The following is a 22,827-nucleotide window of genomic DNA, read 5'->3' on the forward strand; positions in this document are numbered from 1 at the left end:
ATGACATCTACACATCTCATAATACCTCTAGAGACCTCAGCAGACTTTAACAGACCTGAGCAAAGCCCTCAGCAGACCTCTACATACTTCAGAACACATCTCCAGACTTCAGCAGACCTCGGCAAACCTTGACTGACCTCAGCAAACCTCTACAGACTTCAAGAGACAGATACAGACGTCATAATACCTCTAAAGACCTCAGCAGACATCCACAGACCTGGCAAAAACTCAGCAGACCTTTACAGATTTCAAAACACCTCTCCAGACTTCAACAGACCTCAGCAAACCTTGATGGACCTCAACAAACCTCTACGGACTTTGTCAGACCACAGGAAACCTCAACAAACAAACATCATCAGACATCAATAAACCTTTAAAAACTTCAACAGACTTCAGTAAATCCCTCGAGACTTCAGCAAACCTTTAAAGACCTCAGCAGACTTTAGCAAATGTTGACAGACACCAACAGACCCCAGCGAACCTCTACAGACTACAGCAACCTTCAACAAAGTTCCACAGATTTCAGTAAACCTGTCTGGCTCTTATAATATCAAAATGCAACATCAAGGCCCATCAGTGTAGATGTTCATCAGTTCATCTCTCTTCCCTCCATTATGGACATTTGTGTGGAGATCTTCATGGAGCTGACTTTGTGCACAGGGGCATTGTCATGCTGGAACAGGTTTGGGTTTCCAAGTTCAAATGAAGGCAAAATTTCATGGTCCTGCATCCAAAGACGTCCTGTTCTATGGTGTGCCTCCAACATTGTGGTAACAGTTTGGTGAAGAACGACATACGGGAGGGAAAATCAGGTGCCCCATTACTTTGGTTATATGGTTATTTATATAATTGTTTGAATTGTTTTTTCCTAATAGAAGTTCTAAAAAGTTTCCAATGAGGTACAAGACAACTGTATCATATCATTTTCAAAATATGGTCATATCAGTGTTGTGTGTGTGTGTGTGTGTGTGTGTGTGTGTGTGTGTGTGTGTGTGTGTGTGTGTGTGTGTTATGGCAGCCAGATTTGGATGAGCTCATTGCTGTCATTCCACAGCAGCATGTGGGCCAGATGAAGGTGGTGTGTGGGTGGTGATGGCACTCGTCTGCTCAGTGAAGTGTGGAAAGATTCGGGATGATAAACTTTGTGACGGAGAAAAGTCTGAAAAGAGTTCATTTCTATCTGCAGCTTCACAGTGACTTGACTTTTCCCAGAAATGTATCAAACGTGAAGTATAATGGTTTAGACAAATAAAAAAATTTACAGGAGTCTCCAGTCTCAGATGAAAAGCTGTGGGTTTTTTAGACTGCCCTGAACCTGCTGGCTGTGGAGTGAAAGTTCCTGTATCTGCTCCTGGATGGAAGACGGTGAAACAGTTTGTAACTGGGATGTGAAGAGTCCCTGGTGATCATGTGAGCTCTGGTCAGATATGTGCTGTGGTGTAGATGTTTAGTGGCAGGTCAGTGGGTGCCAGAGATGTGTTGTTCTTCAGCAACCTTCCAGGGATTTCCAGTGACACAGGGTGGAGCTGAGATACCACACTGTGCTGGAGCTGGTCAGGATGCTCTCAATGATGCAGGAGTAGAAGCTAATTGAAATCTCAGGGACTTAGAGGAGGAACACAACTGTGTTACAAGATGAACAAATGAGAGACTGAGAGAAAGAGAGGGATACATTTATAAGAAGAAAAATAAATAAATAAAAAAACCATAACAACAACATCAAGGCGTGTGTGTGTGTGTTTGTGTGTGTGTGTGTGTGTGTGTGTGTGTGTGTGTGTGTGTGTTTCAGGGTCTGATGGCTCAGTCTGAACCAATCTGGCAACCCAGAGGAGGAGCACAACTGTATTATGATCCAAAAAGCAGGAGGACGCCTGAACAGCTGAGAGAGAGAGGAAGAAATAAATAGGGAGAGAGAGAGAGAGAGAGAGAGAGAGAGAGAGAGAGAATGAGGGAAAGAGACGGAGAGTGAGAGAAGGAGGGAGAGAGGGAGGGAAGAGAGAACCAGCCACCTCATCAAACACTGACATAGAGGAGACACAGAGAGAGGAAAGAGAGAGAAAGATAGAGTGTGTAAGAGAGAGAGAGAGAGAGAGAGAGAGAGAGAGAGAGAGAGAGGAGCGGTGAAGAAGGACACAGCAGGAGAATCAGAGGCAGAACTTCTGTGAAACTTTTCACAAGAGAAGAGAAGATACACAAGGGTTTGAGGTGCGTCTCAGATTTTTAAAAATCTTTTTTAGTTTCATGCTGCATAATAAATAATAATAATAATAATAATAATAATAATAATAATAATAATAATGACCCCTCCCCCAGGGTCCTGTGTTACTGAGACGGGGTTAATGTAAGATCAGGGCTCTATTTCCAGCCCATGCATTCATACCCTGCTATATATGCCCTCAGTGTGTGTGTGTGTGTGTGTGTGTGTGTGTGTGTGTGTGTGTGTGTGTTGGAGGGGGTCTCCGTCTAAGACCCACAGGTCTTAAAGGGAACACATTCCTATTCATTGATCAGGCTAAAACTGTGTACTCAGTACTGTGGATGTTGCATTAAATGCATCATGCAGAATTAAAAATACTCACAGGGCTGTAAAAGAGAGACGACATACGTGTGCAGCGGTGGGTTTATATTTTATAATAAGTATATCAATATTAAATAAAGTTATATTATTTATAAGTAGCTGTGTTTTTTTTTATTATTATTATTATTATTATTATTATTTATTATCATATCATGATGTTTATCAGGACAGGAGGCCGGAAGTGTAGATGCAGGATCCAAACCATCGCAGTGCGTCGATATCCAAGGCAAAAAAGGAGGAGGAGGAGGAGGAGGGGGTAGAAAGACAGGAAGAGAGGGTCAGAGGTCATGCATAAGATGGTTCATGGGAAAGATGAGTTAGAGGGAAAAACGACAATCTAATGGGCTTTAGGGACAGAAAGAGAGAGAGAGAGAGAGAGAGAGAGAGAGAGAGAGAGAGAGAGATGAAAAATCTCTCATCCTCCAGATGCAGGAGAAAAAGAAGAAAAACCCTCCAAAGGGAAAATTAGTGGATTTATGAGCTGCGTAACCACAAAGAAGTGAAAATGCATCCTAGTGCATCATGTAATATGAGACAGACAGAAAGAGAGAGAGAGAGAGAGAGAGAGAGAGAGAGAGAGAGAGAAAGAGAGATGGTAATGGGCCATTTGGAAAACACTAATTTCATCACTGGCTGAAAAGCGCTAGAGAACAGGGAGAAGAGGAAAGATGAGACGGAACTCGTGTATTTTTAAAGGTTTATAACGGTGTGAGGAAGAGGGTCCTTCATGAGAACATCGTGGTTAATTTTGTTAGCTTTCTGAAATCTGTTTGGTCAGAAGGACTTTGAATAGGTTCACGTTTTTATGGTAACCGCTCGGGTGCGGGACATAAACGGATAAAAAAATCTCCTCAGGTGTGTGAAAGGAGTCTCCAGTTTCAGAGGAACAGCTGTGGGGTTTTTAGACTGATGAAGGAGAAACTTGTTGGAGATTGGAGAGAGATCTTGAAACTTGAATCTTGAGAGAGATAGACAGAAAGAAAGAGAGAGGGAAAGAAGAAGCAAAAGGAAAGTGAAAGAGAGAGCAAGAGAGAGAGAGTGTGAGAGAGAGAGAGTGAGAGAGAGAGAGTGTGAGAGAGAGAAAGGGAATAGAAGAGAAGAGGGAGAGAAAGGGAAAAAGAGAGAGAGGTTTGCTACTACTGGTTCATTAGAATAAGCGTTAGCTAAGAGAGAAAGGAAAGACAAGGTACAAGCTATAAGGAAGAATGAAAAGATGAAAAGACATTATCCTTTCTCAGAGACAGGAAGTATCACATTCTAGATCAGGGGACCTCAACTAAAATTGCTTGAGGTCCAGTAAATGAATCCTCCTCGGCAGCTGAGGGCCGGATCATTATCTAATTATATACCTAAAAACATGAAATGATGCTTTTTGCCAGACTAAAGAAATCAGTGTAGACATTTTTATTGTACAGGTGACCCCTGTTCTATGTGTTTAAGGTCTGCGAGGTGGACTTGACCGTGACGTCTCACCGTTATTAATGTGTTGTTTGTGGTTTATAAATAATTATTGCATCATGACGTCACGCATGAGGTGAAGAAAGGGAGCCATATTTGTGAACACTTTTTGTGCAATAATTTCACAAAATGCTTAAACAATTAAAAACTTGAAGCTGAGATCACTGAGATTACGATTACTGACATCACTACAATCACTATAATTACTTAGATCACTGAGATCATGATTACTGAGATCACTAAGATCACAATTACTGAGATTACTGAGATGTGATGAGAACAGTGTGATCACCAAGATTACTTAGATCACTTAGATCACTGAGATCACTGTGATGAGATCAATGTGATCACCGAGATCTCTACAATCACTGAGATTACTTAAATCATTAAGATCATGATTACTGGATCATGATTTCTGAGATCACAATTACTGAGATCACTGAAATTACTGAAATCACTAAAATCACTGTGATGAGATCACTGAGATTACTAATATCACTACGATCACTAAGATTACTTAGATCACTAAAATCACAATTACTGAGATCACTGAGATCACTGTGATGAAATCACTGATATCACAATGATTATTTAGATCACTGAGATCATGATTACTGGATGACAATATCTGAAATCACTGAGATCACAATTACTTAGATTACTGAGATTACTGAAATCACTAAAATCACTGCGATGAGATCACTGGGTTCACTGCAATTACTCAGATTACTCAGATCACTGAGATAGTTGAGATCACTGAGATCACAATTACTAAGATCACTGTGATGAGACCAGTGTGATCACTAAGATCACTATTATCACTGAGATTACTTAGATCACTGAGATCATGATTGCTGGATCACGATTCTGAGATCACTGTGATCACTGCCATTACTGAGATTACTATGATCACTGAGGTCATGATTACTGGATCACGATTTCTAAAATAACAGATTACAATTACTGAGATTACTAAATTCATTGTGATGAGATCATATAACTGAGATTACTGAGATCACTATGATCACTAAGATTACTTAGATCACTGAGATCATGATTACTGAGATCACTGAGACCATGATTACTGAGATCACTGTGATGGATCAATGTGATCACTGCCATTACTCAGATTACTCTGATCACTGAAATAATTGAGATTACTGAGATCATAATTATTAAATCACTGTGATGAGAGCAATGTGATTACTGATATCATTAAGAGCACTGAGATTACTTAAATCACTGAGATGATTGTTGGATCACGATTTCTGAGATTACTGAAATCACTAATCATGATTACTGAGATCACTGCGATGAGATCACAGATCACTGAGGTTACTTAGCTCACTGAGTTTATGATTACTGAATCATGATTTCTGAGATCACTGTGATGACATCAGTGTGGTCACTGAGATTAATTAGATCACTGATATCATGATTACTTAGATCACTGAGAACACTGAGATGAATGAGTTCACTGCGATTACTGAGATTATGATTTCTAAGATCGCTGAGATCACTGTGATCATGATTATTGAGAATACTGAGATCACTGCGATCACTGAAATTACAACAATCACTAAGATTTCTGAGATCACTGCGAAACATCACATCAATGAGATGCACTTAAACAGAAACTTCACATCAGCTGCTCTAGGTGTAGATCAGTCCAGAATGTTTGTGAGATCCACAATTGTAGAAAATGTCTCATAGACTCAGCAATTGCAATGTATAATAAATCCACTGATTATTTGATCACTTTTTGATTTTAATGAGTTCAATATTTTATGTATAACTTAGGTGTAGGTGTGAGGTGTTACAGTGTGGTAGTGAGGTGTGTGTGGAGGTGAGGTGAAGTACGTTCCGAAGTGAAGCATTATAATGGTGTAAGGCCTCACACCTAGCTGTGGATTATCACCTTAGACCATGATCACCTCCCAGCATTGAAGAGTTCAGGCTGTTATTGAAGTTCATTTTCAGTTCATCAAATTCATCTTGTGCCTCAAGCTGTTTATTAAAATCTGTTTATTACTTTATACCTGTATTTATAATTGACTCCGGAATTCCTCGAACGATTATAATAAAGTTTGTATTTAAACTGTATGTTAAACCACCTACTGATTTCAGATTTTTTGATTAAATTAGATCAGATTCAACTTTATTGTATTTGTTCAGAGTACAAGTACAGGGCCAATGAAATGGGCCAATGAAATGAAGTTAGCATATAGCAATGTACGAGGTGATATTAAAAAGTTTGTAGACTCGCTCTGTTTACAGGAAAGTACAGTACTTAATTTATCTCTGTTACACACTGTCACCTTGCAAACAGTCCCCTTGCACAGCAATACAGCGCTCCGAACATCCCTGCCACTTTTGGAACGTGTCTTTGAAGTCTTCTTTTTAAAGCGTGTCAAGTACCTTCTGCGCTTCGCATCGGATCTCCTTAGTGGTGTCAAAACAATGATCTTTTAGCTGAATCTTCATCTTCGAGAAGAGAGTAAAGTCAGCAGTGAGATCGTGTTGTTTCTGGCTAGAAACTCACGTGTGAGGAGGAGCTTGGTGACAGGTTGCGCACGTGGTCAGAACAGCATCAGTTGCACAGCTCCAGGACGATTTCTTTTGGCACACTGACTTATGAATGTTGGTGCTCCCTGTGACTGTGCGTGCAGCCTTGTGCTGCCATCTGTTGGCATGTTGCAAAACTAGTCTCTATACTTTTTGATACCACCACATATATAAATAATTATAATACAAATATACAAATATACAATAAACATATTGAAGGTGCAATATTGCAATATATATATATATATATATATATATATATATATATATATATATATATATATATATTTTGTTTAAACATTTAATCAGTGGGGTGCCAATAATTTTGGCAGGGTGCTGAAGAGCAAGCAAAAAAACAACAGCTGAGGCTTTTGGCTTCTGGTCTTATGATAGAATGCAGTTATTACACTTGTACCACAATATGCCTCAAGGTATGTGGGCTTGTCAATGAGGCGTGTGTGTGTGTGTGTGTGTGTGTGTGTGTGTGTGTCTTCCACATGTGTTTTTGATGCTCTGGACTTTGGAGCATGTGCTCCATGTCTCAGACTCTGGCTCTCAGGGCCGACGCCCGAACCCACCAACTGTAGTGTGTGTGCTGCTCACGGTAACCTTTCACCCCTGTTTATTTTGGGATGGCTCAGGTTTCTAACGCTGTGGATTGTGGGTAGGGGGAGTGTGAATTCCTGTGTGTGTGTGTGTGTGTGTGTGTGTGTGTGTGTGTGTGTGTGTTTGTGTGTGAAAGGAAAAAAACTCACACCTAGGTCGATAAAAAAAAAAATCATTAGCCCTTCAGATAAGACATTTTGTTCTCCAAATGATAAGAAAAGCATAATTGCATATAATTCGCATATAATTTGCACATGATTTGCATACTCACCCATAATTGGCCCGTGATCATAATCAATATACGGCTCAGAAAAAAATTGGGAAAATATTCTTCTTTTTGATTTAAACCTCTGACTAAATTAAAAGGCCTGAATAAATACAGCATGTAAAAAAATACAATCATAGATGAAAAAAATAATAGATTTTATAATATTTAACGTTTATGGAAGGAGTTTCCAGTTTCAGAGGGAATGTTGGTGTGTAAGAGCCTGATGTTCTTCTGTTTTGGAAAAATAATCAATAGAAATGGTGTAAAAGCACAATTGAGTCATTTGTGAGCCGTGTGTGTGTGTGTGTGTCTGTCTGTCTGTGTGTGTGTCTGTGTGTGTCTGTGTTCGTGGCTGCGCTCCGTCTGCTCCAGTCCATAAACTTCGCTTCAAACAAAATAAAGCTTGTAAACGACACCACACGCCTCTGGCGAGCTGTAATATACACACAAACACACACACACACACACACACACACACACACACACACACACACACACAAACACGCAAACACACTCTCTCTTTCTCTCTCTCTCTCTCTCTCTCTCTCTCTCTCTCTCTGCAGATTTTCCTTCCTTGCTGACAGAATTAGACCAAACATGAGCTCCAACTCACAGGGACAGAACGCCCCAGATAGGCGACGTGAACTCTCCTTCTTCTTCTTTATAAAAAAAAAATACAGTGGAACCCGCTTATCTCGCCCTCGGTTATCTCGACAACCCTATTAAGTCGACGTTTTTGAAGTGGAACCGCCAAAATTATCGCTTTGTCTAAGCATTTTTTATGTCGACTATTTTTATGTCACCGAACCGTAATATCTCGAGCACAAGGGGGGAAAAATTTGCCATTTAACGTCGGTTATCTCGGTGCAGCCGCAGAAGAACTTGCGAAAGTGGCGGAAAAATCAAGTCTTACAGCTGCTCCAGGTGTTGTATTGTGAACTGGTGAATCTCTGCTGTTAGTTAGTGCTAGTGTTAGTAGTGTTAGTAGGGCGGCGCTTTGGGAAGAAAAGAGCAGCCGTTGAGAGAGTGCCGGTGGGAACACACGTACCGGGATACGCATGAGCGATAACAACGACCGCCGTGAACCAACATATACCAACAATAACAGACAGTGAGAGTGTGGAAGTTTAAATAGGAGCTGGTGATGATGATAAACGAGCACCATATGTGCGCGATTGAAGCGGAGCTTCAGAGAAAGCGGCCGAGAAAGCACCTGCCACGCGAAGGGGGCCGAAGGGGGCGTGGCAGGTGGATTCCTGACAGATAAACATGTACTGTATGTATTTTTATAGCATGCCTTCATCAAACAAATTGCGGCAACGCTGTTGTGTAAAAAAACGTGCATAAACATTCTCATTTATTAACGCACATCATGTACATAAAGAAATTTCAAGCACGTTAATATATTGCCGCCATATTGATTTTCGTTTATCTCGATCATCGGTTATCTCTATGCTTTTTGGCGACCCCCTAGGACATCGACATAACCAGGTTCCACTGTATATATAAGAAAATAATTAAAAACCTACACAGATTTACATTTCAGTGATTACAGGCAAAAAGTGATCTGTCATAAAGCACATCAAAATCAGCACAAATAAATGAATTTATAAAAATGGATATAAACACAAAATCATAACAAAATAATCACAATAAATCCAATAGAAATGAATATTTCAATGTTTTTAATAATTTGGTCCCAGCACTAAAAATAGACAAGGAGTTACAGTTTAAATTAAAATGTAAAACATAAACATAAAATAAATAAAAAATATTATTATTTAATGGCACCCAATTAAGACAATTTATTATAATTATTCTTTTTATCTGGAGTTTAAATTATCAAACAAACAATTATGTTTAAAAAGTTTATTTATTTTGATTTAGGTTTAACTAAGAATAAAATAAAATACAATAAAATTAATAAAGTTAAATAAAACAAGTCAATAATGAGTTTAACAAAATTGTATTATAAATAAAATAAATAAAATAAATAAATTGCAATTTTCCAATCTGAGATTTTTTGACATATTGTATTGTCTTAATATATAAAATAAATCAGAATATAATAAATACATCAAAATAAATGACAGTTTACTTCTGCTGAATAAACATCAATGAACAAATGAATAATCAAAGGAAAAAAATTATTTAACAACTGAATCAAAAAGAAAAATGTTTTTGAAGGTTGTTATCAGAGGTTAGTCATCTAGACACCAGAAGTTATAAGAGGTTAGCTGTCTAGACATCAGAGATTATTAGAGGTTAGCTGTCTAGACATCAGAGATTATCAGAGGTTGGCTGTCTAGACATCAGAGATTATCAAAGGTTAGCTGTCTAGACATCAAAGATTATTAGAGGTTGGCTGTCTAGACATTAGAGATTATTAGAGGTTGGCTGTCTAGACATCACAGATTATTAGAGGTTAGCTGTCCAGACATCAGAGATTATCAGAGGTTGGCTGTCTAGACATCAGAGATTATCAAAGGTTAGCTGTCTAGACATCAAAGATTATTAGAGGTTGGCTGTCTAGACATTAGAGATTATTAGAGGTTGGCTGTCTAGACATCAGAGATTATCAGAGGTTATCTGTCTAGACATCAGAGATTATCAGAGTTTATTTGTCTAGACATCAGAGATTATCAGAGTTTATTTGTCTAGACATCAGAGATTAGTTTTTTCTTTCTGCCTTGATAAATGTAGAGATGACTGAAGTGTTCAGAGGCTCAGTCCTCTGACTTTGTGTGACTTTTAGTTAATCAACTTTTTTTCTTCCTCTTTCAGGACTCAGGATGTCGTCAGTTCATAAGGAAAACGGCCCAGAAGATGCAGCCCAGCAGAGCTTCTGGATGGTGAGAGCTACACTGAATCTTATTGTTAAACCTTCTACATCAGTACCACTGATAACATCATCGCCACAAAAAATACTCGCTTCTGATTGGCTGGCCGGTGTCCCATAGCATCTGCCTTCTCAACCTAGTTGGAGAAAAGGGATTACAATGTTGCCATGACAACACATATCAAATAAAGTTATTTTCCATTCCACTATTTTACCCAGGGTTAGCACGAATAAAGTATTAATTATCAAAATATTTAATCAAGTAAAAAAACTAAGTTAATGTGCTAATATGCAGTAGCTTTGATTTTAAATTCAATCAAAATTTTAATTAACATGATTAGATCATGATTTCATGTTTTTTTGTGCTCTAATTTGTTAATTCCTTGTTTTTTGAGTATTTGTTTTTTTATGTTCTCTTCAGTGGTGATTGGACACGTTTTGTGGGATCTAATTGGATGTCTCATTCTGTCTTTTTTTGGACACATTTTCTGTAAATAAAAATAAAAGTCTGACCTTTTGAGTTCAGATCTGTTTAGTCAATTTAGAACATTTGTTTATGCTTTAATTGGATGTTCTGCTTCATCCATGTTCTCCAAGTTTATTTTCTGACCCCTTTCATTGGATGCTTGTGTTTCCTCTGTGCTCTAATTGGATCCTTTTATTTGCACAGCTCATTTCTTACTCTTAAAAAACTCCTAAATCGTGTCACCACGGTAACGCTCAGATCTGTTACTTAGCTCCGGCAATCTGTAGTAAAGGAGACATTCAGGTTCCCTGAAGAACCATCATACTAATGTTATAATAGTTTAGAGATGATTGTAAGAGACACAGACACCACAGGCTGAGTTTTATGAGTCTTTTGGGAGACGGAAAAGCATTTCTGCTGCCAAGATGTTCCTCAGAATGAAAGCTGCTCTGTAATAGGGGACGTCTTTTTAATCAGAAACCCAAAAACATGAAAGAGGTTTAACAAATTTTCTGCTTTAACACACACCAGAGTAAAGAATGAACTCATCAGCAGAGACTTTGTGAGTTAATTAACTTTACTGAAGGAGTGAAAACATAAGGACATTAGATCTGTTCTAGAGCCTTCACTTTTTCTTTTTCCAATTATCGTTTGTGAGTCTAAAGACAGATAGATATAGATATACTGTAGATCTCTGCCATATGGTAGATGCCCCTATCCAGAGGAACTTACAGTTATCTCCATCATATTTAGAAGTTGATGGTTAAGGGCCATGCTCAGGGGCCCAGCAGTGGCAGTTTGGTGTGGCTGGGATTTGAACTTATGACCTTCTCATCAGAAGTTTAATTACTTTACCACTGAACTACTGCTTCCCCTAGACAGACAGACAGACAGACAGACAGACAGACAGACAGACAGGAGGCATACATACAGACAGACAGACAGACGAACAGACAGACAGACCGATAGACAAACAGATAGACACATAGACAGGCAGATAGATAGATAGACAGATAGATAGATAGATAGATAGATAGATAGATAGATAGATAGATCGATCGATCGATCGATCGATCGATCGATCGATCGATCTTCCCACTCCCTCCCCTCTCTCTTTCTCTCAGTGGTTCTGGCTTAGGCTGCTTGGTTGAACTTGGACTGTGTGCAGAAATGTCCTGCATGACTTCTCTAAACTTTCGTAGCTCTGTAGCATTTCTCTAGGTTCTCCTTAGGCTCCTGGAGGTGTTTTGCATTCTTCTCACCTCGTGTTTCAGTGCGTTTGGTGTTTAATGCAGCGTGGGACACCTTGGAACTGTGAGTTACCGTGCGAATAGGCTGCTCTGATTGGCTGGCAAGCGATGCTCTGGTGGTCTTGGCCAGCTGTTCAGATTCCTCAGCTGTTTTCATTTTCTAACGGACTGAGGAAAAGAGAGATGGACAAACCACAGTGGACTTACTTGGAGAAGGGGTGGGGGTGGGGGTGGGATAGAGAGTGGGGAAAAGAGAAGTGGAGGGATAGAATCAGAACTCTGAGGACACGGGGTAGTGGAGCTAAAAGGAAAAGTATGTCTGTAGGAGAGAGAGAGAGAGAGAGAGAGAGAGAGAGAGAGAGAGAAATACTGAAGAAAGGCAGACAGGTACAGTAACCTGTAAGATAAGATGTAAGACAGATAAAACAGACGCCAGGGGAAAAAAGACAAGAACGTTCCAGAGTCCACATCAACAAACAGGATGTCAGCTGTGAAAATGGTATTACACACGCCCTGTTCCCTCGCTCTTCTCTTTCTGTCCTTCATTTCTTAAAGGAACAGTTCCTTTCCCAGTGTTCTACTTCCTGCATTTCCTCTCCTTCCTTCTCCAGCATTCCCTTTCCAGCATTCCCTTTCCAGCAGTTCCACACCAGCATTCCCTCTGCAGACATTTATAGCATTTGTATCCAGAGAGACAGATCCAAGAATATTGCATAGAAACCACAAGATCTTGCAGTGGAGCAAAAAGCCTGGAATAAAAAGCAGTTAGGTTTTACTGGGATTAAGCTTCTGCTGATCATGAGCTTCCATCCCTAATTAGATATCTGGCAGACATGCTGAGATTTGAGTGGAAACTAGAGAGTCTGTAGGGGGAAAGGAGAGACTTAGTTGAGTATCATCTCCATAGCAATATTATGAAAGTCCATGTGAGAATATGAGAACAGGACCAAGTACTGAGGCTTGTGGGACACCAGTAAAGAGTCAGTATGGAGCAGATGTGGTTCTACTTCATGTCACTTGAAATGACTGAGCAAAAAATAAACAAACCTTTGCCATGCTGTGCCATGAATTCCAGAAGTCCTGAGGACGGGCGAGTGTGGCAGATCTAGCAGCTTCTCAGTGATGGCAAAGAAGAAAGTCTATTGGCGTGTGCTTTAAAGCCATTCAGCAGTTCTTTGGCTAATTATCCTTATTATCTTAGACTAATTATCTAATTATCTTATCTACAGCTTTCAAATTGTGTCCTAATGATCTACTTTCAATTCTGTCTTAAACTGTAAGATGGAACTTAAATAAAACCTTTAATGCTTCCCGAAAAGAACCTGGTAGGAACCTTTTGTGTTCAATAAAAGCTCAATAATTGCTTAATTTCCAATTGATGGTCTTCTTTACAATCTCTCTAAAAGTGAAACACTGCTGTAGGACTCAAACTCTATAAAACTCAACCAGTTTTGGTTTTCAGTTAGTAAACATAGATGTTTCTTGTGGGCGGAGCTTAAGCGGAGGCAGTATTCAGTATTCAATAAGAGCTATTTGTACAGATACATGATGGTGGGTGCAGCTAGCTTACAATCTAACTTGCGAGCTATTTTTTTGGTTGGCTACAAACGGTGGCAAACGTTAGCAAATGCAAATACTTGAACACACACCTGACACATAACATGGGCGAGTTCACTGTTACATCTGCTTTCTACAATGACATTTTTATGGCAGGTGTAGAAAAAACAACACAAACAGTTTCCCTTATGTTAAGTCCCTGGTCATTAGCTAGCAGTTAGCTAACTTATAGGCTAAAAAGTTAGCATTAGATCAGAAATCATACAAATGGTTCCCCAAGTTCTGATTTGGTAACCAAATCAAAAACCATATGAACAAAGCCTTATCATGATCGTGACATTCTACTGAAATAATTCAAGACCCTCTGTTGGGTTCTACAAAGAACCTTTTAAGGGATTGACTTGGGAACCCATTAAGGATTTGAACTGTTGAAGAACCATAGTGAGGAACAGAACCTGGTTTATAAAAAAAAATAAAAATTTCTCCAGGAGCTGTTGTAAAATTCTATATAGAACTCTTTAGAGGTTTCTATAGAGTCTCTTTCTATAGAACCTTCAGGGTTCTCATGAGTAGAGCATGCAGTGACACCAATAAAACATGATGTATGTCTCTTTTCAAAACTCGATGATGGAGCCAGAACTCACTGTTTACTCAAATGATTTTGGATGAGAGCTTTATTTTGATTATGCGCTGGCTACGTTAGCTGAAACATAGCTAGCGCATAATGCTGAAAACACCTATGATTTTGGAGCAAATCTGCTTCAAAGAAATCGTTCAGTTTATTCGCGCCTCTCTTTTTTTACTTCAGCTGCAGGTTTATTTTTGTTTTGAAGGAGGGATGAATATTAAAAGCAGTTTTTCTCTTTTTACTGCCTTTCATGCAAAACTATGTCATGTTGGACACAAAGCTGAAGCTCCAGGAATCACAGCCAGGATCGAGTCCCTGTTTTACTGCCTGAATAAACAACAGATCCATCTCTCTCTCTCTCTCTCTCTCTCTCTCTCTCTCTCAGCCTGGAAACTACCAGCAGACAGTGAAGAGGACTGAGGACGCTTTCCAGGCGTGTAACGACATTGTGACGTGTTTTCAGGAACGGGCACGTGTGGAAAGACTTTATGCTCAGCAGCTCAACGAGTGGAGCAACAAGTGGAAGCCACTAGTGGACACCAGTTAGTACTGCACCCAATCACAATCGGCCCTTTTGCAAGGAAAGGGCCCAAAACAGCTGTTAATAAAAAATCTGAGATGAAACAGATTAAACCTGCTCCAAATATTATTTCCAATTCTACCAGGAATGTATCCAAACACAGGAAAGGAATTAAATAAGCTGAAGTAACCTGAAAAGATCTCTCTTTTCCTCTCTCAGGTCCTCTGTACGGCTCTCTGTTACGGGCATGGCAGTGTTTCCTCTCCTCCGCCGATCGTCTCTCCGCCCTGCACTCCTCCATCTGCCGCTCCCTGGTGTCTGAGGATGGAGACCGGATCAGGATGTGGCAGAAGGAGACGTTCCATAAGAAGATGTTTGGTGGCTTCAGGGAGTCGCAGGACTTCGAGACGGGATTCGTTCGCGCTCAGAAACCCTGGGCCAAGAGACTCAAGAAGGTTTGCTACTGAGAACTCCAGGCTTAAAAACCGAAAAAAAAAAACCCGCAGCAGTCTAGGATTAACATGAAATATATTTTATTATTAATAAAAATACTGATTGATATTCTTTTTACTGGATGTACAGCTTTAGTGTGTCAGAAACAATACAGATTCATTGCACGAGCAAACATTTGTAGATATTTCAAATTTTTAGGTTCCTTTTGAACATCCCATCCCCACGTTTAGTTCCAATTTGCTGTTTTAATGAGCTCCACTCTCCTGGGATGATGTTCCACTAGATTTTTGTGGAGCTTCATTCAGCTACACTGGTGTGAGTAAAGTCAGGTACTGATGTAGGTGAGATGAGGAGATTCCTGGGCTGCAGTCAGCCTGAAACATTCATTGCAATAGAGTTGGATCTATAAAGCAGGAGATCTTCCACATCTTTCAACCCTTAGAAAGCATAACTTCTTTAAACTGGCTTTGTACACAGGGGCATCTTCATGCCAGAGCAGGTTTGGGTGTCCAAGTTCAAGTGAAAGGAAAATTTTATGGCACATCCAAAGACATCTGATACAATGGTGAACCTTCAACTTTGTGCTGAAAGTTGGGAACAAAAGCACATTTGGGTGGAAAAGGCAGGTTCCCCAATACTTTTGGCCATACAGTGTACATTTAGGTGTGTGTAAAGCTGTGACAGTGTCCATTGATGAAAGCACAATATACATTACATATAAATGTGAGCAAAATTTTCTCACTTTCACTCAGTCAGGAAACTTTATACACTTATTTATATTAGGTTTGAGGTATAAAAGTTTTAAAAAAGTTTGTATACATTCAATACATTGCTAATTAATCAAATGCCTGATTAATAAATTAACATTTTTAGAAAGTTTAATTTCCATAGTAAGCATTAAATACTCAGCGTTCGTTTCCATCGCTAGTTTCTATATCTGTAATATTTTGCTTCGTCTCGTCCCGGGGTCTTGTGTGCAGCTGGAGAAGGCCAAGGCGGCGTTCCACAAAGCCAGTCGTAAGGAGCACACGGCTCGAGAGCGGGAGGCTCATGCTCAGGGGAACCCCGACATCACCATCGAAAAACAGAGGAAGATCCAGGACGAGCGAGAGAACGCGCAACGGGAGACTCAGAAGGTGAGTCTGCATTCCTAAAGGGGGCGGGGCTAATTTATAGCATTTGGCAGACACCCTGATCCAGAGAGACTTACATTTATATTATTCATACAACTCAGCAGATCTGGGGTTAAAGGCATTGCTCAGGGGCCCAGATGAGGAGTTTTGGTGTGGCTGAGATTTGAACTCACAATCTTCAGCTCCAAAGTACAATGATTTAACCATTAAGCTTCCAGACTAATGATCAACCAGACCAACCAGGCTTTTTGCTACTAATTTGCATATTATAGCATAATGATTAATCACACCCGGTTTGAACTAACGGACCTGTATCTTGGTGCAGGTAAGAGCGAGGTACGAGAAAGTTCTGGAGGAAGTGACACGTTACGCCCCACGTTATATGGAGGAAATGGAGTCCATCTTCGACCAATCACAGGAAGAGGAGAGAAGAGGATCAGTTTCCTCAAGCAGGCCTTTCTGTCTATCCACAGACACCTGGACATCACCAACAACGAGAGGTGAGAGCATCTCTGAGGTGAAATGTTGCGTTTTATGCCGAGGAAGAGCACCACAGATGCATTTTTTGCTTTGAGAATGTTGATATTGTATGAGGAAGTCTTGTGTGTCAGAGAAGTATGTAAGGGTGGTGCAAGACATGTATGAGGACAGTGTGACAGCAGTGAAGTGTGCAGTAGGAATGACAAACTGGTTCAAGGTGGAGGTTGGACTGCATCAAGGATCGGCTCTGAGCCCTTTCCTGTTTTTAGTGGTGATGGACAGGTTAAAGGACGAGGTCAGACAGGAGTCTCTATGGACTATGATGTTTGTGGATGATATTGTGATTTGTGGTGAGAGTAGTGAGCAGGTGGAGAAGAGCCTGGAGAGGTGGAGGTACACGCTGGAGAGAAGAGGAATGAAAGTCAGTAGGAGTAAGACAGAGTACATGTGTGTGAATGAGAGGGAGGGCAGTGAAGGGGTGTGGTTGCAGGGGAAGAGGTGGAGAAGGTGGAGGAGTTCAGGTACCTGGGGTCAACAGTGCAGAGTAATGGAGAGTGTGTTAGAGAAGTGAAGAAAAGAGTGCAGGCAGGGTGGAGTGGGTGGAGCAGGAGTGATTTGTGATAGAAGAGTATCTGTGAGAGTAAAAGTGAAAGTTTATAGGACTGTGGTGAGACCTGAGATGTTGATTGGATTAGAGACAGTGGCATTGAATACAAGAGTAAAAGAGTAAAAGGTGTAGCTGGACGTAGCAGAGCTGAAGATGTTGAGATGTTTGTTGGGAGTCATGACGATGGACAGGATTAGAAATTAGTTTATTAGAGGGACAGCAAATGTAGGACGTTTTGGAGACAAGGTGAGGGAGGTGTGATTGAGATGGTTTGGACATGTGCAGAGGAGGGACATGGGGTATATCAGTAGGAGAAGGAAAGGCTAAGGATGGAGTCACCAGGAAGAAGGAAAAGAGGAAGACCAAGAAGGAGGTTTATGGATGTAGTGAAGGAAGACATGCAGGTAGTCGGTGTAAAAGAGGCAGATGTAGAGGACAGGGGGGGTATGAAGATGGATGATCTGCTGTGGCGACCCCTATTGGGAGAAGCCGAAAGAAGAAGAAGAAAAAGAAATACTAAATAATGAGAAATATCACTTCACTTTCTACTTTCTACGACTACAGTCTAATACAGTCTGTTGAAGTTGTGGAACCAGGAGCTCCTGAGCAACTCATAAAATAGCTCAACATCTGAGTTCATTAAAGATTCCAACTCCTTCATGCCATAGCCCCTAAATGTTCAATGATGGAAAACAGCAGGTGTAGATTGTTATTTTGTGTATTGATTAAGTGGTTCTTTATCCTAAGTTGAATGTTTGAAATCTTCATGAAGGTGCTGGTACAGCTCAAGATTTACAATTTACATTTGCAGCGTTTGGCAGATGCCCTTATCCAGAGCAACTCACAACTGAGCAGCTGAGAGTTATAGGCATTGTTCAAGGGTCAGCCCTGGCAACATGGTGGTGGTGGGATTTGACCTTCTAATTCAAAGGCCAATGCTCCCTCCTAGATGGCTCGGGATCCTTGCGGATTCGGCGTCTTCTTCTTCACTGAGAAAACAAGGCTTTGATACGTATTTTATTTGAATTGATTTGAATCAATCATTTAATCATTTGTCTGTTGGGGAAATGGAGAGTCCTAACAGTCCGATGGAGAGATTTACAGAATACTTTTAATCTGATTTGCTGTTTCCATGATTCCTGGTGTTTGTAGAGGAGGAAAGAAGGGATTTCAGATCTACATAAATCTCTCTCTGTGTGACAGTGTAAAGACGGTGTATAACGAGCTCCATGATGCTCTGATGGCCATTAATGATCAGGAGGACCTGCGCTGGTGGAAGAACACATACGGGCCGGGGATGCCCACTGACTGGCCTCAGTTCCAGGTACTCATTCTCCTTTATTCTCTCATAATTTACTCACTGGGGCCTCATTCACTCTTATAATTTGCTCCACTCTTCTGGGAAGATGTTCCACAAGATCTTTGTTGAGATTCATTTAGCTATAAGGGTATTAGAAAAGTCTGGTACTGATGCAGTTGATGGTGAGGAGGCCTGGGGTGCAGTCAGCGTTCACATTCATCATGTTCATTAGGGTTGGAGCTCTACAGCAGGAGATGTTTCACAACTTCCAACATATAGACAGCAGATCTTCAGCTTTCCATGTGATGCTGGAACAGGTTTGGTTCTCCTAGTTCAAGTAAAGGCAAAATGAATTCAAACTTGTCCTGTACAATTTTTTTTCTCCACAAATTGAAGAAAAGGAAGAACCATAAGAGGATGGAAAGGTGTCCCATTACTTTTGGCAGTAAAAGTAATAATAAGTAAATTAAATAAGTAAAGTAAAAAAAATGTTTTTTTTTTCTGTCATTTTTCCTGTCAACAAACACACACACACACACACACACACACACACACACACACACACACACAGAAGGGTCAGGGGTTGCAATCTAATGATGGTCATTGGGACCTCTGCTGGTGTGGAGGGGTAAAAGCATCTGGGCTCAGGGTTGCCAGGGTTTTTTTAAACCCCAGTTGAGTTTAAAAGGATTCTGGGGAGGGTTGCGTTAGGAAGGGCATCCAGCGTAAAAACGTGCCAAATCGAACATGCGGATCACGAATACGTATGATCCGCTGTGGCGCCCCCTAATGGGAGAAGCTGAAAGAAAAGTCCTGTGGCTTTCTGTGTAAACAATCTGCACACATTTCCATGTTTATGTACACATTATGTCTATATTCGATTACAGGAGCTTGTTGTAATATATGTTGTCAAATTTAAAAGCAAAAAAAATTAAATCTGGTCTAAATTTAAACCGTGAAAAAGACTAGAGGTCCTGTTTCTTTCTGCTGTCTGGACCAGCTTGATTCCTCCTGACTCCTTACATCTGGATTCTCCTACATAGTTCTTTCCATTTGGAAACCACTTACTCTTGAACAGACTGATTAATACATTTAAATATTATATCTCACAAAAGTGAGTGCACCCCTCATTTTAGGACAATACTATAGAAATAAAACTTAAATATATTTAGAGTATCAGTGTGCAGCTTTATATCAGAACTGATTTACAGTCCTCCAAAAATAACAGCATACAGACATTATTGTCAAAATAACTGCCAACAAAAGTAAGTACACCCTCAGTGATAACAGCTGTACGTGGTGTAAACGTGTAAAGTCACATGTTCTTTTCATCATGGTCATGTTTTTATCTGCTTATTAAAACCATATACATTTGTGTATCTTGTATTAGAGCAGTTACAATTTGGTGCTTTGAGTTCAATTCTCTCACACTGACCACTGGATGTTCTACATGCACCTCATGGTAAAGAGTCTCTGAGGATCTGAGAGTTAGAATTTTTGATCTCCACAAAGATGCCGAGGCTGTAAGAAGATCAGTATCACCCTGAAACTGAGTTACAGTACAGTGTTCAGGGTCATACAGAGGTTTTCCAAGACGAGTTACACTTGGAACAGACCTCACAAGGGTCCATCAAAGAAGGTTGAGGTTGCAGATGCAGAAGGTCTGTGTGTCAGTGCTTGAACACCGTTCACTGCAACAAGTCGGTTTGCAGGCCATTGTCCCAGAAGGAGCCTCTCCTGAAGCTGCTCACAAGAAAGACCTCAAACAGTTTGTTGAAGAACAACCTGCCCAAAAGCATGAATTATTGTAACCATCTCCTCTGGTCTGATGAGACTAAGTTAAACTTGTTTGGGTTCAGATGGTGTCCAGCATGTGTGGTGACACCCTGGTGAGGAGAACCAAGAAAATTGTGTCTTGCCTACAGTGAAGCATGGTGGTGGCTGCATCATGGTCTGGGGCTGCATGATTGCTGCTGGTACTGTGGAGCTGCGGTTCATTAAGGGAAACATGGATTCCAACATGTACTGTAACATTCTGAAGCAAAACATGATGCCGTCCTTTCAGAAACTGGGCCAAACCGCAGTTTTCAATTTCAATTCAATTCATGTTTATTTGTATTGTGCTTTTAACAATGAACATTGTCCCAAAGCAGCTTTACACAGATAATGTGGTGATAAAAAATGGATGAATGTTGTTTATAAGTGTAAGTTTGTGTAAGTTTTTAAACATAATAACAACCCCAAACACAACTCCAAGATGACAACTGCCTTGCCGAAAAAGCTGAAGGTGAAGGTGATGGAGTGGTCAAGTTTGTCTCCAGACCTGAACCCGATTAAGCACCTGTGGGGGTCCTCAATCAGAAGGTGGAGAAGCTCCACGTGCCTGACATCCAGCAGCTTCATGATGTCGTTATGGAGGAGTGGAAAAGGATCCCAGCTTCAACCTGTGCAGCTCTGGTGAATTCCAGGCCCAGGAGGATTAAAGCAGTGCTAGAGAACGATGGTGCTCACACTAAATATTAACATGTGAGGGGTGTTTTTACTTTTGTTAGACTGTAAAATATTATAACTCATTTATTCATGTCAATCTGCTTTGGCACAATATCTACTGTAAAACATCAGTATTTCACCCCCAGGCCTTCATTGATGTCCTGCCTGAATCAATCCACCTCTTAATCCCATCATTATGATGCCATGTCAACAGGAGCCATCAGTATTATGTCATCACTAAAGCAAGAAACTCAATTAACACAATTCATCAGGTCTCCTTTCACTGGAGCCACAGCTGACCATCACAGGCCATGAAAATGGCGATGTTGTATGCCTGCTAGAGGACCCCGGGGTCACCAACTCGAAATCTATTCGGGTAAAGCAACAGCTTTAAGCAACTTGTACTTTATGGTACATGTGATGTGAACACTGAAAAAGGAAAAGTAATGGAATGAAGGGATGTAGAGTTGGAAATAAGGCATAGTGAAGATCTCAGAAATAAGAACAAAGAACAAAATTTCTCTCATTTGTAAAAGCCAAACTTTTTTCGGTTACTTTCATGTTTTTTTGAGCTGGATAGTTGTCTGGGACCTGGCAACCCTGCCTCGACTGCAGTTACACTGCAGTCAAATATTCACTGTCGGGGGAGAAAATTGTTAATTTTAGCATCTTTTGAAACAGTTTCATGTTTATTCTTAAAGTCTATTTTTATGATCGGTTCTTCACAGGAGTGATTTTGGAGAGACAGCAAGAAAAAAGGTCACCTTTAAAATATAACACAACCCAGGAGCTGGTTCTGTTTTTCAAAAACTTGCTACTTCTGTACATGTTCAGATATCCTGATCTGATCTATAACTCTCTCTCTCTCTCTCTCTCTCTCTCTCTCTCTCTCTCTCTCTCTCTCTCTCAGGAATACATACCAGACAAGAAGCTTAAAAAAGGAAAGAAAACTTTAGAGCAGAAGGTGGTGGTGGTGGACAGAGGGTGAGTCTGTACTTCTTATAAAGATGGAGAGAAAAGAACCCTGTGTGTGTGTGTGTGTGTGTGTGTGTGTGTGTGTGTGTGTGTGTGTATGTGTGTGTGTGTCTGTCTGTGTGTGTGTGGTGCTGTTCAAGGAAAATAATCAGCCCCAGGATGGCGTGATAAAGAAGGAGAGGAGTGGCTTATTTTCCTTTAACAACATCCACTGTATTCTCTTATCTCACAGCCATGTAGGTTTTGATCTCAATTACATTATTATGGTGTTTATATTATATCGTGTGTGTGTGTGTGTTTTGTTCCTCTCAGTGTAATGATCGGTGGAGTCCGAGTCCGAGCACTTTATGATTATGTTGGACAGGAGCCGGATGAGCTGTCCTTTAAAACCGGTAAGTGTGTGTGTAATTGACAGATTTTCTGATCGATAATAATAATAATAATAATAATAATAATAATAATAATAATAATAATAATAAAAGTTGTTGGCATCGAAGTGCTCCAGTGATGCTAAAATACAATCCTATCTTCTGATGTGTGTGTGTGTGTGTGTCTGTGTGAATTTGCAGGTGAAGAGTTTGTGAAGGTTGAGGATGAGGATGATCAGGGTTGGTGTAGAGGAATGATGGATGGAGGCAAAGAGGGTCTTTATCC

At 40.3% G+C, this 22,827-nt stretch overlaps 1 protein-coding gene across 1 annotated transcript in view; it reads left to right on the forward strand.

The window, feature by feature from the left end:
* Window positions 1-1,940: 1,940 nt before the first annotated feature.
* si:ch211-51c14.1 (protein kinase C and casein kinase substrate in neurons protein 2) overlaps window positions 1,941-22,827 on the forward strand; it is a 22,312-nt gene continuing 1,425 nt past the window's right edge. The window contains 11 exon segments of the mRNA XM_046866746.1: window positions 1,941-2,205; window positions 10,260-10,327; window positions 14,601-14,757; window positions 14,955-15,190; window positions 16,169-16,324; window positions 16,647-16,746; window positions 16,749-16,821; window positions 18,612-18,732; window positions 22,109-22,182; window positions 22,486-22,565; window positions 22,743-22,827. The exon segment at window positions 22,743-22,827 is cut by the window's right edge and continues 1,425 nt beyond it. Coding sequence (XP_046722702.1) covers window positions 10,268-10,327; window positions 14,601-14,757; window positions 14,955-15,190; window positions 16,169-16,324; window positions 16,647-16,746; window positions 16,749-16,821; window positions 18,612-18,732; window positions 22,109-22,182; window positions 22,486-22,565; window positions 22,743-22,827 — 1,142 coding nt within the window. The 5' untranslated portion in view covers window positions 1,941-2,205; window positions 10,260-10,267.

The sequence above is a fragment of the Silurus meridionalis genome, chromosome 14 (genome assembly GCF_014805685.1).
Source record: "Silurus meridionalis isolate SWU-2019-XX chromosome 14, ASM1480568v1, whole genome shotgun sequence".
Taxonomy (NCBI): Eukaryota; Metazoa; Chordata; class Actinopteri; order Siluriformes; family Siluridae; genus Silurus; species Silurus meridionalis.